The sequence below is a fragment of the Botryllus schlosseri genome, chromosome 9, assembly GCF_051294905.1.
Source record: "Botryllus schlosseri isolate E-star chromosome 9, Bs_hap1, whole genome shotgun sequence".
In the NCBI taxonomy this organism is placed as follows: Eukaryota; Metazoa; Chordata; class Ascidiacea; order Stolidobranchia; family Styelidae; genus Botryllus; species Botryllus schlosseri.
In genome coordinates this window covers 21,474,507-21,490,947 of record NC_137244.1, presented here as the reverse complement: position 1 = coordinate 21,490,947, position 16,441 = coordinate 21,474,507, and the positions used below count along the sequence as shown (strand labels likewise).

At 41.4% G+C, this 16,441-nt stretch overlaps 2 protein-coding genes and 1 pseudogene across 2 annotated transcripts in view; 1 reads left to right on the top strand and 2 right to left on the bottom strand.

Annotated features, from left to right (window-relative positions):
- LOC145446277 (uncharacterized) overlaps nucleotides 1-2,783 on the bottom strand; it is a 28,830-nt gene extending 26,047 nt beyond the window's left edge. Inside the window, exon 1 of the mRNA XM_080324529.1 lies at nucleotides 28-2,783. Coding sequence (XP_080180655.1) covers nucleotides 28-165 — 138 coding nt within the window. The 5' untranslated portion in view covers nucleotides 166-2,783. The remainder of the gene's footprint in view (nucleotides 1-27) is intronic.
- Nucleotides 281-7,607, bottom strand: LOC145446279 (acyl-CoA dehydrogenase family member 10 pseudogene; annotated as a pseudogene).
- Nucleotides 7,608-11,881: 4,274 nt separating this feature from the next.
- Nucleotides 11,882-12,912, top strand: LOC145446727 (uncharacterized). The gene is made up of 3 exons (XM_080325078.1): nucleotides 11,882-12,112; nucleotides 12,155-12,392; nucleotides 12,452-12,912. Exons 1-3 carry the CDS (start codon nucleotides 11,882-11,884, stop codon nucleotides 12,910-12,912), a joined length of 930 nt encoding a protein of 309 aa, XP_080181204.1.
- Nucleotides 12,913-16,441: the final 3,529 nt, after the last annotated feature.

The following is a 16,441-nucleotide window of genomic DNA, read 5'->3' as shown; positions in this document are numbered from 1 at the left end:
CTGTGAGCAATATCATCTTTGACATACTCTGTGCCTCTGATGAAGATTTGAACCCCTCGAATTACTGTTGTTATTGTTACTGTGGCTTTGAATTCCATGTGCTTGAGTTTCGAAGAAGTTGCCAAATGGATTCAATAAGTTGCTATTTCGTGTTTCCTGTTCCATTGCATGAGCTCAAATAAAAATTCATTGTCCTTTCATTCCGCAATGTCCTACGCACAGACCAAACAAGCGTTTGCTAGCAGACAGCTATTTACAGTACACGAATATATGCTGCTAACTGATGAAAAGAAATAGAGGGAAAGGTAATACTAATTTGCTAACTTCATACATTCAAATGCACGAAAAGTAAACAATTCATAAACATAATCGTATCTGTTCACACAATGTAGGCCTATATATAAAACCAGGGAATATATTGATAACAGGACATAAATATTGCTACTAATGATAAGCATTCAACACATACCGTAATCAACTTTGACATTCAAGAAACAGCAGGCCCATTTGCAACTACCTTACTGTAATAAGCGGATCGCCTTTTCGGCAGGTCAATCAATAATTGAAACTAGCCATAGACTTCTCAAGTACAGCTAAATCCATTCCTCCAATCCATTGAAAATCAAGATTCAATGATCACTTGGCACTAAACCAATGAGGCCTCTTTAGAGAGCTAATAACAAAGTTGATGCTGTACGTCACTTTCTAAAATCGGCAAATCTTAGCATTTCACAGAACTAGAAACACACAGGCGTTTCAATGTGAGAAAACAGGGACATATGTTGTACAATATACACACTCCCAAAACGCGCGTTTAGTTGGTATAGCGGTTGCCACCGGCGTCTAGAATCACACCTCGCTTGCTTCAAACATCTTACATCGTGAATTATTTTTCATTGTCAATTTATGCCCTTACGTTCGTCACCTGCCACACTAAAACAACGCGCGTATTTTCGCTACACATCCGCACGCGTATTCTACCATTCACCATACGAGCGCTCGTTTGCACATAGCCGCTATTTAACAGCGAAGCCCCAGGCCACGGAGACGGTTGAATAAACTTATATACGAGCTAGCGACGAATTTCCATTGGAAATACCGACCAGCGCGTTATCGATCGGTTGCGTCTGCGCCGATAGCATAACCAAGTTCACGGTTAGAGAGTTCTCTTACATCACAAAGCAACACTATCTAGCGTCGTTCGAAATATCGCAGCACCAGTCTGATAGCTAGCGTAACTAATCCGACATCGATAGCTTCGCACCGAATACGCTGTCTAGGTAAGAGAGCTTACTTTCGCAGCTAAACTGCCTCGCTACTTTGATCTACAATTGCACGCATTCCTGCGCCAGTGTTCCTTTACACGGTCGACCGTTCTCGGTGTCCGCGTTTGCCCACTGTGATGATAGACGCGCCAAAGCCGACGCACACGATAACTAAATATATTTTGATGTTAGCCGTTGCTCCCTTTCAAGACTAGCGAAGCAAACACGGTTTGCAAACGGTCGGGAGGCAAACACGAAAAAATACCCGCCGATTTCGCGGTAGACCTTCGCGCGGTGTTATGATGACTTAATCTCACAATGTTTCAGGCTTTCGGTTGAATCTAGACTGTTTTTTATGTAATTTACCGTTTTTGTTTGAATAATGTCAAATTCAATCGAAATGATATTTATATTGGAGCCGTGATTAACAAATCTCGCCAGCACTAATTAGTACTCACTGATCTATGAATTCAAATTCGCTACTGCGTCAATAGATAACAAGCAACACGCGCAAATCAAAGGCTTTATTACCGTTCGTAATTAGGTCAACGCCGATAGCTCAAATGTCCCTTCACCACAACGACACGGAGTAAGCCTCTCGCAAAAAGTAGCGGATGCGCAGCGTGAGCAATATTGCATTCAAGTCACGACCGTTCGAGGACTTCCCTCGACCACCGCAAGAGACTAATATCCCGGGTAACTTGGCGCAGGTAACGGTGACTGGAAAACCGTGTTTTCCACAAAAAATAAACACGTGGACGGAGATTTACTCTCTCGAATCCAGAGGGACATACCAGTTACGATTCGGGAAAGGAAACGCGCTACGGGTCAAGGTTAAAGATTGGTTTCTAGCGAGGCTCTCGTAACGGCGCAGAGAGGCCGCGGAAAGTGAAACTCTTCCAGCGTTGCCGTAACTCGACACGTAAATCATGGCAAAAGAAACCACACTCGTGTCAATACCAGAGTTCGACTATATAATCCTAGTTGCCTAATAAGAGAAAATGCAGATAATCTGATTCCGATCTAATTTGTGAAATGCTCTAATTTTAATACTAATCTTATTTTTGGTCTTCCTTAAAATGTTTCAGAGCTGTATGGTGTGAAACGAACCAAGCTTGGTGCGTATGCGTATTCGCACTCAGATATTATATGAAATTGCGTTTTGCTCCATTACTTTTGCGAATTCAGTAATTCTACATCTAAGTAGGATTAACTGTGTACCAATAATTCTAATACAATTTGGAAAAGCTGAAAATATTCTAGTTGTTTAACTACGTCACATACCGGGACCCCATCAATGTCGACGCGGCGTCAAAGCCGCGTTAATTGAAACGGAAAATCAGCTCATCCGGCTCGGTTAACTCCATCTACACGTCGGCGTCGTTGACAATTTCACCACGCATGAATAAATAATATTATCGCGAAATAGCGAAAGGAACGAATCAAGCATATGTCGCCAAAGACAAGTAACAGCCTCGTCGCGCGCTTAATGAAGAAAGAAAAATCGAGAGTCAAGTACAACGGCAATACTCGGGATCGCGCGTTATATCAACTGGTTAAAACCGCGTAATATCGTTTCTTCGCGCAACAGCGACGAACGGAATGCTGGCTCTCGACCGAGCGAAGCCACCGGGGGTGATTGCGTTTCCGTGATGGAATACGAAGAACGATGCGCTTCGCTAAACAAACATCTCGTCGACGCTTTACTTAGCGAGCGCGGTTGCGTCGAATGTTGCGACGGGCCGCAACAGTAACACAGGTGAGCTGAAGCGAGCTCAATATAAATACATTTATCACCAACACACAGCTACAGGGGTAAGATTAACAACCCGCGTCTGACGCGAAAAAGAAGCGCGTTTCCAGCGTACATTCTGAGAAGCAAGTACCAAATACAATAGCTAACGCGCGTCATCGGCAAGGCTGCCGCGAGTTCAAATGGAAATTACGATGTCAGCGATATTATCTCAATACCCGAGCTCAATTCCAAGCGGCACTTCAAGCGTCCTTATAAAAACCGATACAAAGCGTCGGGACTTTATTAAATCTGCGTGGCTACGAAATCTGCGCAAAATTGATTCCAGCTTACGAGGATAATTATGCAATTCCACACCTGAACGCTGCTCGCGTCATTCGTACATCTGGTGTGAAACGTTAACACGCCTTGTCGTCTAAGCACCTAATAACGCTTGCTATTGTGTTTCAAACGAAACAAGGGATACACTTCCTGCAAAGTACAGGTAATAAACGCGAGTTCATTCACCAAATACTAAACGGAAGGCTTTTGTTGAACTATAGCGAACCCAGGTCGCTTTCTGATCTACAACAAACAGGATGGTAGGATACACTGTAAAAGTAATGCACCAAATTAAACCATTACATCTGTATCACAGGGTGAAATTCGGGGCCTACCAGCCCCCCCCGGCAATGTGTTGATGACGTCACAATAAATATTAGGCTAAAGGCACTCTTCAGTAGGATTTTCATGAGCAAGCTAGATAAAAGTGGACATTTGCAAGATTATGCTGACAGACAATCAAGGTGACAGAAACTGTAGTCCATCTGACGCTCCCCATTCAAATGACAATTTCCCTTCCAAGAAATCACGAGTACAGACAAAATATCACAAGGTAGGTTAAACATACGGCTGTTGGTGGGTTGCTTGAATAGGTACGTCTAGTAGTGAATTTCCCAACCATTGTCACAGTAGCTTCTTATAATCCACGGTCAAACTTTGTTATGGTCATACAGAGTCAAGTCACATACGATATTCGGCCAACTGATCGTAGAAGTGTGGAGCAAGTTCGTTGTCGGGGTCAGCGCCTGGACATGGGACCACAATAACGGATATTTGACAGGTAAAGCACAAAGCGAATAAGAATCAGTCGGCAGATACAGGAGTAAAGCTAAGCTAACAACAAATTTTAAATACAGTACTTGAAATACCAAAGGTACACGAGGAATCTACGAAAAATATTCATTGACTGCTATATTGCCGGAATTTTTATTTGGCGATACAATGGCGAGCCTTCGTATAACACAGAAAGAATTTTCAGTCCTTACATAGAATGTGAATAATGACCGATAATTTGTCCTACCGTGGCTTGTTTCCTTTCAACAAACTATCATTCACTTCATTGAAGGTCCGAAATCCTTCTTTGCAGGCAAAATTCCAACCAATGTCGGCCATTCTTTCAGCTAGCGAACCGGCTGCCTTCGCAGATGCCGAACTGGCCTGCCCTGCTTTCGATCTTTTATACACCCCCTGCAATATAGCAGCTACCCGGAAGAAAGTGAAAGCCATATAGAAGTCCATATTCTCGACAGGCCTGCACCCCATTTTCTCGCAGTAGCGAGTTATCAGTTCTCGGGAAGACGGAATGCCTAATTCATCTAAATTAGCGCCTTTCATCCCGGGCAATATCGGCGTGTCGGTAGGAAGAAAATGTAACAAACACATATAAGCAACATCTGACAATGGATTTCCCAATGTAGATAGCTCCCAATCCAAGACGCCAAGAACACAATCCGACGATGGGTCAAAAATTAAATTGTCAAGTCTAAAATCCCCATGCACCACAGTCGTGGTTTCATCTTCAGGAAAATGATGTGGTAACCAGTCCATGAGCCGGTCCATAGCCGGTATGCTGTGCGTCTCAGATGCCTTATATTGGCGCGTCCACGTCTTCACCTGTCTCCCAACATAATTTCCGCGTTTGCCATAGTTCGCCAAACGCGGAGTATCGATATCACAAGAGTGAACGGCACACAGCACATCCACCATACCTTCGTAAATCTTCTTCCTTCTACTTTTCTCAATGCCTGGCAGGAGAGGGTTCTTATAGATACTGCCGGGCAGGTATTCCATTAGGTAAAACGGGGTTCCGATCACGGAATCATCTTCACACAATGACACGAGTTTCGGAATCGGTACTCCTGAATCAGCCATAGCTCCCATAACTTGATATTCTCTTTCTATAGCATGAGCGGACGGTAGCAATTTCCCAGGAGGCTTCTTCCTTAGTACAAGTCTAGTTCTGTCAAATTCTATGAGATACGTGGGATTTGACTGACCATGTGAAAACTGACGGATATTAAGAAAATTATTTTCCACTCTCGTAATTGTCTCAAGGTAGGCAATCAAATTCGGTTCAGGTATTTCCATACCCTTCCGCACAGCTCTTGTGCCGTTTACATACCCGGATAAAGGAAATTGGAGTATTTCCTCCAACGCCTGAAGTGCTTCGTCAATGTTTTCAACTTTAATACAATGAATGCCCAAAGCTTTCGCGGCTTTTATATTAGTGCCGATATCATCCAAAAACACAGCCTGGTCAGATCTGACACCTAGTTCATTCAGGCATTTTTGATAAATTACGAGATTGGGTTTGTTAACTCCGGCAACAGCAGACTCGACGACAACATCAAATACATTTCTATCGACAGGGATGATCGTGCTTCCGTCGGGACGTTTCCAATTGTTGGTTAGCAAAGCCGTCTTAATACCCTCGGCACGTATTGCTTTTATGGCAGATAACACTTCAGGTAAGGGGTCGCCCATTCCTTTTTCGATATATTCTAAAAAATCAAACAACTCCACGGGTTTACCAGCAGTTTCCGAGCATTCTGCGGTAAAGCGCTCTCCAAATTCAACAGAGTCCAACTCTCCAACCTCCAACTTTGGCCAAGAGCCTTTGTCACCAAAGTCGGCGATGCATTTCCAAACAGTCCCCGCTGGGATTCCTCTTTCATCCTCGTATTTCCTTGTAAACGGAAATGGGCTACTGAGGACAACTCCGCCCATATCAAAAATCACAGCCCGGGTCTTGGTGCGGATGCAGACATCAGAGAAAGGTACAATGCCGCTGAGAAAGCCTTTACGCGCAATCCAACCTTGCCCATGATGGCTACACACCAAAACCCTACTAAGTAGGCTCCTAGTGATTCTCATGGCATAGATCTCGTCACTTAAGAATATCTTAATTTAAATAGAAACAATTAAACAGAAGAAATCTGCAAGAAAGTTTTCCAAGTAGAAAAAGTCAGTGCCACTGACCCTTTTAAAGAGAATGTGAATGAGGGGTGGATACCATGTTACGGAATGACTTGAGAACACCATGAGTAATGGTCTTGGTATACCACAAGTGATATTCAATCTCACAGGTAAACGGGTGCATAATTCTTATCTTTCGGCTGCCACACACATTATTATTTACTACACGATGAAGCATTCTATTTGCTTACTTCCTCGGCATGTTAAAGATTAACTACAGATTGCTTTCTTTCTATAAAGATTATTCGCCTGACATGGTTCTGCAACACATAAAACTACACTCGGGCAGTAATTTGTCGAGTGGCAAAATGGGAATATTGCTTATGGCTACAACTTCGATCAGATACACAAGTAATAAGTGGGTGTAAATATAGTATATGACACATGAAACAAGATTAACGTCACCCCATTAAAAATAGTAGTCAATTAAGCAGTTTCAGTACTGGAAGGCTGCATCACATAAAGCAATGACACTGATTGATAGTTTATCATCTCTAAGCCAGTCTCTTATCAATTCGCTAATCCTAGTAAAACACGGAGAGCGTATGTTCACACATTGGACCGCTTTCATTGATCTAAAGCCGTCATGAGGGTGTGAATATGATTATATGACAAAAGATCACATATCCCCCAGACTAAAAATGGTGCAACCTGCTGATATCAATATTAATTGTACCCAAACTAATTATTTACGCCTAAGATTAAGAGAGGTGCATTTTACCAATATCTGTGAAAGTGTCGGGATGTTAAAAACACATCAGTATTAGAATTTGATATATGCAATTCTGCTCAACTAAGCTATAAATGTGGATGCAATCAAAGACATAATTGCTGTCACTCAAATAGAGGTACCAGTAATAAGTGAGATCGAACTCATATAAATATAACTTCCAGGTGAAGTAGATAAAGAGAGATTTGCGAACTACTCGCGTCATTTTACTGTACTTGGATTCGCAAAGTTTACGATATTAATAAATTACTAAATGCATTACTGCGAGATATCGATTAATGCAGAATTGATGATAGTAACTGTGAATAGGTAGGCAACTGTGCAATTGTGCATGATAGGTACTGCGCTTGTTTCTAAGGTTTTATGTAAATATATCATTCTATGGTATATTGCCTATTAGTTTGACAAATGAACAATAAGCTACTTTTGAGTCGCTTTGATCATTAGCTGCCAATGCAGATAGAAATTTGCATTCATAAATTACTTCAATAGAAGTACGGAAATAGTAAAACCAGCAAAACACGTAGAAGCAGTGATTTTGAGCACTCAGTTAAAACAGGGATATACTCAGGCCGTGTTATTTTTGGCATTTCAGGAGCCAGATGCCAAAACTGCCAAAAATAAAAATTTGAAAATGCCAAAAATAAGCAATTTTTGGCATATGCCAAAAATAACACGGCCTGCCAAATAGTGTATTTCGTTCATGGTGTTGTGTTAACAGGACCGCGTTACAAGCGAGAAGAGCGTTTGTGAAAGGCAGGTTTCTTAATCTGGGTCCAGCCCACCCATTAGGGGTGAAAGCATGGTGTCCTAAATGGTCTGGGCACGGCGAGATTGAACTGCTGACTGCATTTGGTTTACGTCATACTTTCCATTTGTCCGAAGGCAATTTTACGACCATTTTTGACCGGCTTGTCGAGCGCTAAATTTGATAAAACGGGTATCAATGAGAAGCTGCCGCAGTACAGATTATTTAAATATAAATTATATTCTGCTCATGGAACTGGAACCCCCAAAATCAACCACGATTTTTGCATTGTGATCGAGTTGAACATTGTGACGCAACAAACTGTCTGGCTATTTCTGAGCTGCATAGTCTCGTTTTGCCAGACAGTCTTGTTGCGTCAATGTTCTTTAACAAGCTAACCTTCCCAGGACTCTTCCATGTGAGTTGGTAATATTAAAGCCACCTGAAGTGACAAAAGTCCTCCGAAAATACATCGGTAGACTGAAGGAGAAATGATAGTCGGGCTACTAAATAGAGTGTGTTCAGGAAACTCCTGGAAAAGGATCGGGAAGAAAATTCTTTCCGCGATGAGGTCGATGGCATTGGCGAAGTGATCTCTTTTCATGATGCATGGAAGCCGGTTCGGCCCTCCAAAGATTTTGAAGCTCTAAAAACCTTTTGTGGATGACTGGCAACATTCTTTCCCTCAACGGCTACGTTTGAAGCCGATATTTCCCAGATTCGCTGGGCGAGAAATGAATTTAGGAGAAACTTAACTGACCTGAGTTTGGAAGCACTGTTACAGTATAAACGATTTAAGTCTATTCAACAGCTGTAACAATCAGCTGTTGAGCGTGTTTGATAGGATTTTCTTTTTTTTTGCTTATTGGCACTGATTCCGACGGATACTGCACATTTTGTGGTTTCGTTTGATATTATTAACCTATGAAATCGTTAGGTTTTTTCTTCTTCTTATTGCTTGTTGGCACTGATTATACGTGGATGCTGCACATTTTGTGGTGTCTTTTGACAAAGTAGCCCAAATAAAGCGTTTTTGTGACTAATTCGAGGCTGAAACTATCTATTTAGAGGACGATGCCAAAACTGCCAAAAATAAAAATCGAAAAATGCCAAAAATAAGTTATTTTTGGCAGTTTTGGCATATGCCAAAAATAACACGGCCTGGATATACTTCTTTCGAAAAAAGCATACGCCAAATAGCAATAATAAAGCTGCCAATAAAATGTAGATTTGCCTGTATGCTATAAAATGGAAACTGCAGTATGATTAAAAAAATCTCAAGTGATAAAATGACAGTGGCAATTAAGAAAACCACAGCAGAAGCTTGGAATTTTGTGGAAATAATAATTTACAACTAATCTCAAGTGCCACGGCCTATCGTTTGTTTTAATGTTCAAGTTTGCGTAATATAATCGCTACCTAAAAGTCACAATCTTTGTAGACAATAATATCGCTATCATGGCATAATTTAGCCTAATCCTGATGTGAAATGCAATGCAATAATACTGATATAGAAATTTGAATAAAAAACACTGAATTGATTAGTGTCACATCATATTCGGCCCATGTCGAACTGAAAGTACCACTAAGAAAGACCACTATTGATATATGATTGAAAAATAAATCTCCATCGGGTACACAGAATCAAGATGCACGCATCAAAGAATTTGCATACAGATTCAAGAAATAGAGAACTCTAACTGCAGCCTACTTCTAACAAAGATCTTGGGTATGAGAGCTAATTGCTTACACTCGTATGAGCAAATTCATGCAACGAGAGGCATGTTAACGAGATTTGCTGGATGCTTACATATTAGGTAGAGAACAAAATTAACTAATAGCGATTTAGTGTATAGTAGCACACATGAAACTCTTGAACTATAACAAGCCACTCATAACAGCCAGTTTTTATCATACCACAATTGAGCAGAATTACAGGGGGATGTTGGAGTAGTGGTAAAATCCCCTGCCATCAACGCTGGGGGCCCCTGGGTCAATTCCATGAAGATAGCACATTCAGAACCATGGGAGATCTAAATGGACTCCTCCCCCTACACCGCTGTGCTCACAGCGTCTATATACAGAAAAGCTTCGAGAAATATCGTTCAAGTATTAATCGAAGAAGAGAACGAAAAAGTGAGGAAGCCTAATGAAAGAAAGAAAAAAAATCAGACACTACTACACCAAGCATTAGAGGTGGATGCCAGATTGAGAGACCGTACTTGGACGTTTTGGCATCCAATCTGTTCATTAGCCTACAACGCATTGTGTCTCCTGTATATCGCTTTGTATATTGCGTGTCTTGAACGGATAAAAATAACAGTGAGGATTGATTGATTCTTATTGTGGTTGCATGCAAAGACAAGGCCAACATTGTGTCTTCAGCAGTATTATTTAACCCAGTTAATATTGCCAAGATTCTATCTGAGGAGTCTAGAACATTAATTATCATTTTCATCACTTTTGTAAGAGAGAAGACTGGCATTTAAATCCAGCTTGCTGGGGCTATGCAACAGCCAACAGGCATACAATTTATAGGCGACACGTGACAGAAGTATATAGAATGAACAAATCACAAATATTATTTGAGGGTCAGAGCTATAGGTGTATATTACCACCATATCCACTGCAATGTAAAATATATATAGCTTTCGAAACTGTGTACGATATTTTAAGATAGTAAATCTCTAAATCACATCACTACAGGCTATTATTTTCAATTAGCGGGTGTGATGAAAATCTACATCATTCAAAAGTTGATTGACCTTGTTATTACAGATTTGTATAAGGTTTTTACGAATTGCCTCTAATCAAACAATTGCAAGCTGCGAAATCACGTTTCAGTGAGTAAAGTCTTTAGCTACCGGCTACCCTACCACTACCGCCGCTACAGGCAACTAAAGGGGTGCACCATGCAGTCATCATGAGCAAACTATTGACCAAAATCAGGGGCAGGAAAATCATATGCATATGGAATTACAGCATCTGCAACGACTGCAACACACTTGGACATGCAGGCCTATGCTATTATACACTCACTTTAAATATTTGCTAAGCCGGTTAAAGTACTTATCAGTACATAAACTACGTTACCTCGAATTACTCATCCTGGGTATTACATTGTTACAATATTGAGTGCATCGCATTTACGCAGCATGCTTCTTGAGATCAGTATATTCAGAGATGCAATATCGATCCAAAACTGGTTATTAAATGCCACAAAACATAAAACTATCAAATTGAGACCGAACCGAAGTGGATTGCCCGAACTTTCGAGTAGGGTTGGTGCTTGCAAACTTTCCGGTCGAAAAATCTACTGTGTTATGCTCGGCCAGGGCGTCAAGATCATCATCAATTACCTCCAAACCACGGAGCTATGTGAACACGCTACAAGCGACCACAATCATGTTTGCACATTATAATGCAGTGTATGTGTCAATTTGTAAATTTTTACCCCCCCCCCCATCACTATGGGTATTACTGTATAAAAAGGCCTCCCATGAAACTGAAATCTATCTATCTACATGTGATTCACATCAGGCGAAACTGATTCGCTTCTCGCTAGTACCCGAAATGTCGGCTCTTTATATGGGCTACTTATTCCCCGTATCGCTCATTTTTATGGTATCAGAAAAAAATACGAAGAAAAACCATATGAAGGACGTATACAATGAATCGAACGAATAAATCGGATATGGGCGTCTAAAGAAAGAGCAGCCGAAAGATAAAAATCGAACAATGATATATCAGGCTCAAGGCCGAGGTAGATGTCAGGTTTAGAGACCGTACTGTGGTCGTTTAACTATAGAGTATGACTGGAGTGACGACTCGATTGTTCTCCCATTGTTAGCCGGCAGAATGGTCACGGTCAGATGGATGCACCCAAAACAGGATAGCTCAGTGCTTGTTTCAATGGCGTTCAAGGCGATTCTTCGTGTATTTCTTGAAGTTGCGTCGGAATTAGTTAGACAGTTCAACATTTAGGTAGCGGTGGCGAGTCGTTATGACTAGTGAATAATATCTTGTAGCCTCTGTTATATTTTTCGCCAGATTTAGATCTTATTGCGTCACGGATAGAAATCGGTATCATGACTGATTCAGCTGCATCACTTTGGGATGACTGGGAGGGACTAACTGAAATGGAAATTGAAGAATGTTTCGAAGGACTCGATAACTGGAAAGGTGTGATTTGTGAGGAATGCGCAGCATCCTTTCCGACTGTGAAAGCTCTGAAAAAACATTACAAAAATCATAAAGTTCCCACCAGAACTTGGGATATATCCGAGGATGCTGTAATTGCTGTTTTGAAGAGGGCTTGTGTAAATAGCAAAAAATACTTTGACTGCGCCCCATCATTCGAGGAACTAGACGTGACCAAAGCTGTTCCATTGGTGAAACAACTCCATTCTGAATATTGCAAACTAGGTGTTGACGGATTTTATCAACATTATTCAAATATCTGTCACCAAGCTAACAAGTTGCTGGGTTTGCCGCAATTGCCAGCTTCAGCATTACTTTTGAAGATGTTTGATTCTCTCGTGTGCGGTAAAGAACAGGATCCAATCACAGAGATTGGAGGAGTCAACAGCAAGGAATCTGGTAAGTAAATAGCCTTTGATACTTTGCCTTTCCATGGAAAAACTTTGACATGTTTTTAGACATACTTGAATATATTGGTGGAGTGCTTTTGGGAGCCATTTCTAAGCAAGCTAACGAAGCAATTGCCACATGCCTAACATCTGCAGCGCCATCGGGAAACCTCATTAAAGTGATGCAGAAGAAAGTTGGTGGATTGAAGAGCCCGTCTGAACAGTTTCATGGCATGGTTCTCCGCTTTTATGTTATCCACAGTAAAGAAATGGGAAAACCCCTGAAAAAGATCAATTTTTTCAGGGTACTTGACGCAATTCACTGTGATCCATTCTATAACAAATTTATTCATACTGTGTCACTTCAATCTGGCTCAGACCTAAATGAGGTTGAGGATGTCATGGACAAGGCAATGAGACACTTGAACAACATCTTGTCTCACAATTTTGCAAAGTTTGCATTGCACGAGAAGCAAAAAAAGTCCTCCAAATTTTCCAAAAGTTTGCGAGATGGCTTGAAAAAAAAATGAACAACATGCTCTTTTAGTATGGTAGTTTTTTCTCTCTGTGGCAAATGCTGCCTATCCACATTGAGGTTCCCTACCTAAAAAAGGAAACCAATGCGTTGGTCGAAACCTTGACGTGGTGCATTGGCTTACTACTAATGTCGACCGGCAGACGTCTTCGTGTGTTCTTGGCAATGACAACGAGTTCCCTTCAAGTGCGATTTTGCACACTTTCAAGGAGTAAGCTCTAGCTATTGTGAGTCGAGCTCAAGCAGAACATTAACATTACACAAGGCTCTTGTTCTAGTCATCAGGGCCGTAACAGCACTTCGTCAGCCCCCCAAAAAAACGTTGGTCATGGGCCCCCCATAGGGTGATAAACCGAACTACTGGGGGGCTTCGCCCCCCAGACCCCTCATTGGCTATACGCTGTTTACCGCTACTCATCATCTGTGTTCACCGTCCGTTTAGTGGGGCAGATTTGGTCGTCCAAGCGCGAAAAATTTCAAAATTCATGATTTAATCGGTCAATATGATAGGGAATTGAATATATATTGTTATCAATTTTTATCCTCTCTCTGCCCACGTAATCAGATTTAACGGTAGACCTGAGTGAGGTGTGTTTGAAATGGTAGGACCCCTCAATAATAATTGAACATCTTCGGGCGTATACCCGTTCGCAGGAACGAAACAGCACTTGGCCAGGCCCCCCAATAAAACTTGGGTGTTGGGCTCCCATAGGGTGATAAACCGCCCCCCCCCCCCCATCACGTTGTTCGCTTTTGTCACGAAATAAGGGCCACAGTTTAGTGAGCCAGCGCGAGGCGCGAAAATATTCGATAATTCATGATAAAATCGGTCAATAATATTTGGAATTGCATATATATTCCTATCAATTTCTTGTTCTCTCTGTTCACGTTGTCAGATTTACCGGTAGAGCTGAATGAGGTGGCTTGGAAACTGTAGGGCCCGTAAATAATAATTAAACATATTCGGGCGGGCGGCCCCGTTGGTATGACTTCGTTTCATGATGTCATTTTGTGATCTCCTGTCTGTTATATCAAAAAATATAGAATCGCCCAAATGTACTAGACTAACGACGCACACGATTTCAAATTGGTATTTCTTTACGGGCATACAATTTTTCCATGCGGAATGGTATTTGTCTTCTGACGTTCAGATTGCCAAGTCAGGAACATTCGGCGCCAGTCAGTTAGGCGCCTATGGACAATTAAACCTATATGCATTTTGCACACTTCTTGGAGTCGCATGTTACATGTTCTAAAACTTTAAATGTCTCGCCGATATGTCCATTTCGATAGATCTTGCGTATTTTGTCTTGGGGAAGAGTAGGCTACCAAATAACTAAGAAAGTTGGCAACTTGAAATCGCACGCAGAGCGAAAAAATTTTGAAAAAGTTGCATAAATTTTTGAGAAATACTCAATAATTTATGCTAATTCGCGAAATAACTTTGAGCCCCCTTCGAGCTCGCCCCCCCCCCAATTGGGGGGTTTGAGGTGTGGCAGTTACGGTCCTGCTAGTCATACTCAAGTTTCTGCGGTTATCGGACAGGCATTATATAAGACTACATGACAGTTGCAATATTATTTGTTATATTCAAACTCGAGTTTCTGCAGTTATTATAGGACATATTTTCAATCAACGATATTGTGAATTGCATATCGGTATAGTTCAAGATCTTTCCACTTGTTCACTTTGTAGTATTCTTCAGTCTTTCTTTCCATGAATTCATCTCACAATAGCCAATGCACTCTAACCAGATATTCTATACCTTCTGTCATTATATTCATATACGTAGCAAACTCTACAAAGGATCAAAGACACAATATCACATCAATCTCGTGAGAAATGTAACATAGGCTACACAGTATTATTCACTAGTCATAACGACTCGCCACCGCTACCTAAATGTTGAACTGTCTAACTAATTCCGACGCAGCTTCAAGAAATACACGACGAATCGCCTTGAACGCCATTGAAACAAGCACTGAGCTATCCTGTTTTGGGTGCATCCATCTGACCGTGACCATTCTGCCGGCTAACAATGGGAGAACAATCGAGTCGTCACTCCAGTCATACTCTATAGTTTAACCATATTGTCTTTTATGGTGTGGACCATGGAAAACTGGTGGGACGAGAGTGATATTGTGAATGCTCAATCGCTTGGGCAACAATAGCCAATACGATTGCGGTTTCCGCTGCTCCTAACTTATATTTTCGCAATCGGTACCGTGGTAGCTTTCGATTGCCACCAAATTATATCAATTTTTGCGCTCGGCATGTCGGTAAAAAATTACCGTAAAATTGCCTTTGGCCCAGGGTTGTAACCTAGGGTTGCCATACGTCCGGAATTTCCCGGACATGTCCGGAATTTCACTGTTCAAACTAGCGTCCGGAAGGAATTTCTAAAATATGCCAAATGTCCGGAATTTTGAAGGCTTGAGGTAGGCTCATAATGTTTTCGTAAATCAGCATAAAAACAATATTTTTGGGGAATATTTATGCTGATGCATGATATTTTTCTTCGCTCCGCGCGTGATTTACTATCACATTTATTGATTTCAATATGGAAACTACCACCCTCGCAAAAACTGGAATAAAATTTAAATAAAACAACCTTCATTTACTGGAATAAGCCTAATTGTAATCGCAATTACAGGAGAACCCTATATTTCTACAGATCGTTAAGGCCGTTTAAATGCTACATTCAATGATAGTGGTTCCAAACGGGGGGGGTCGTTTGCCTTTATTCTGGGACTTGGGAATATGTTGAACGTAATCAGCTTCCAAAATAGCCCGTAAGTCTGGGCAAAGGTGCTGACTTCTTTCAGTAATCAGTTCGTCAAATTTTGATCTGGACCACGGAACATTTTCAAATTGGAGATGGAGTCGCGACCATAAAAGGTTGGAAACCACATGAAGTGGGGTGTTTATAAAGCTCCGTGGTGCGCACCGGCATAAGGCTGATAAACAATGTTATCGGCAGGACATGAAGATGACTTAACGATGTGCAATTGCGCTCCCTGTATTTTTGAACTCATCATCCTCCACCAGCTCTACCGCTAACTCTTGTCATGTGGGCGGAGAGTAGTATCTATAGTAATACATGGAATGACCAATATTATTGACAGAATTCATTCAAATAATTTAACGACAATGCATGTACAAACCAGATTCATGTAGCAAGCACCCTCCTCCCCCAGAAGTTGCATCGATTACCCTATAGTGTGGGCTCAAAATTATTTTTTATTTGAGATGGAGGGAGCTGAAAACATGTGCTTTCGGTCCCGGTTACACAACCACACAGCCCACATACTCCTGAACCGGATCGTGACCACCCCTGGTCTATGAGCAACGCTTTGCTAGTGTGACGTCATGACTCATTTTTAAATCCACTAGTGGGCGCTAAAGAGTGTCCGGAATGTGGGTTGCTGAAATATGGTAACCCTATTGTAACCAAGTCACAAAGGCTCCGAGTTACAAGTCAATCTCACTTTTATAGTTTTGACTCGAGTCAAGTTGAGTCATTT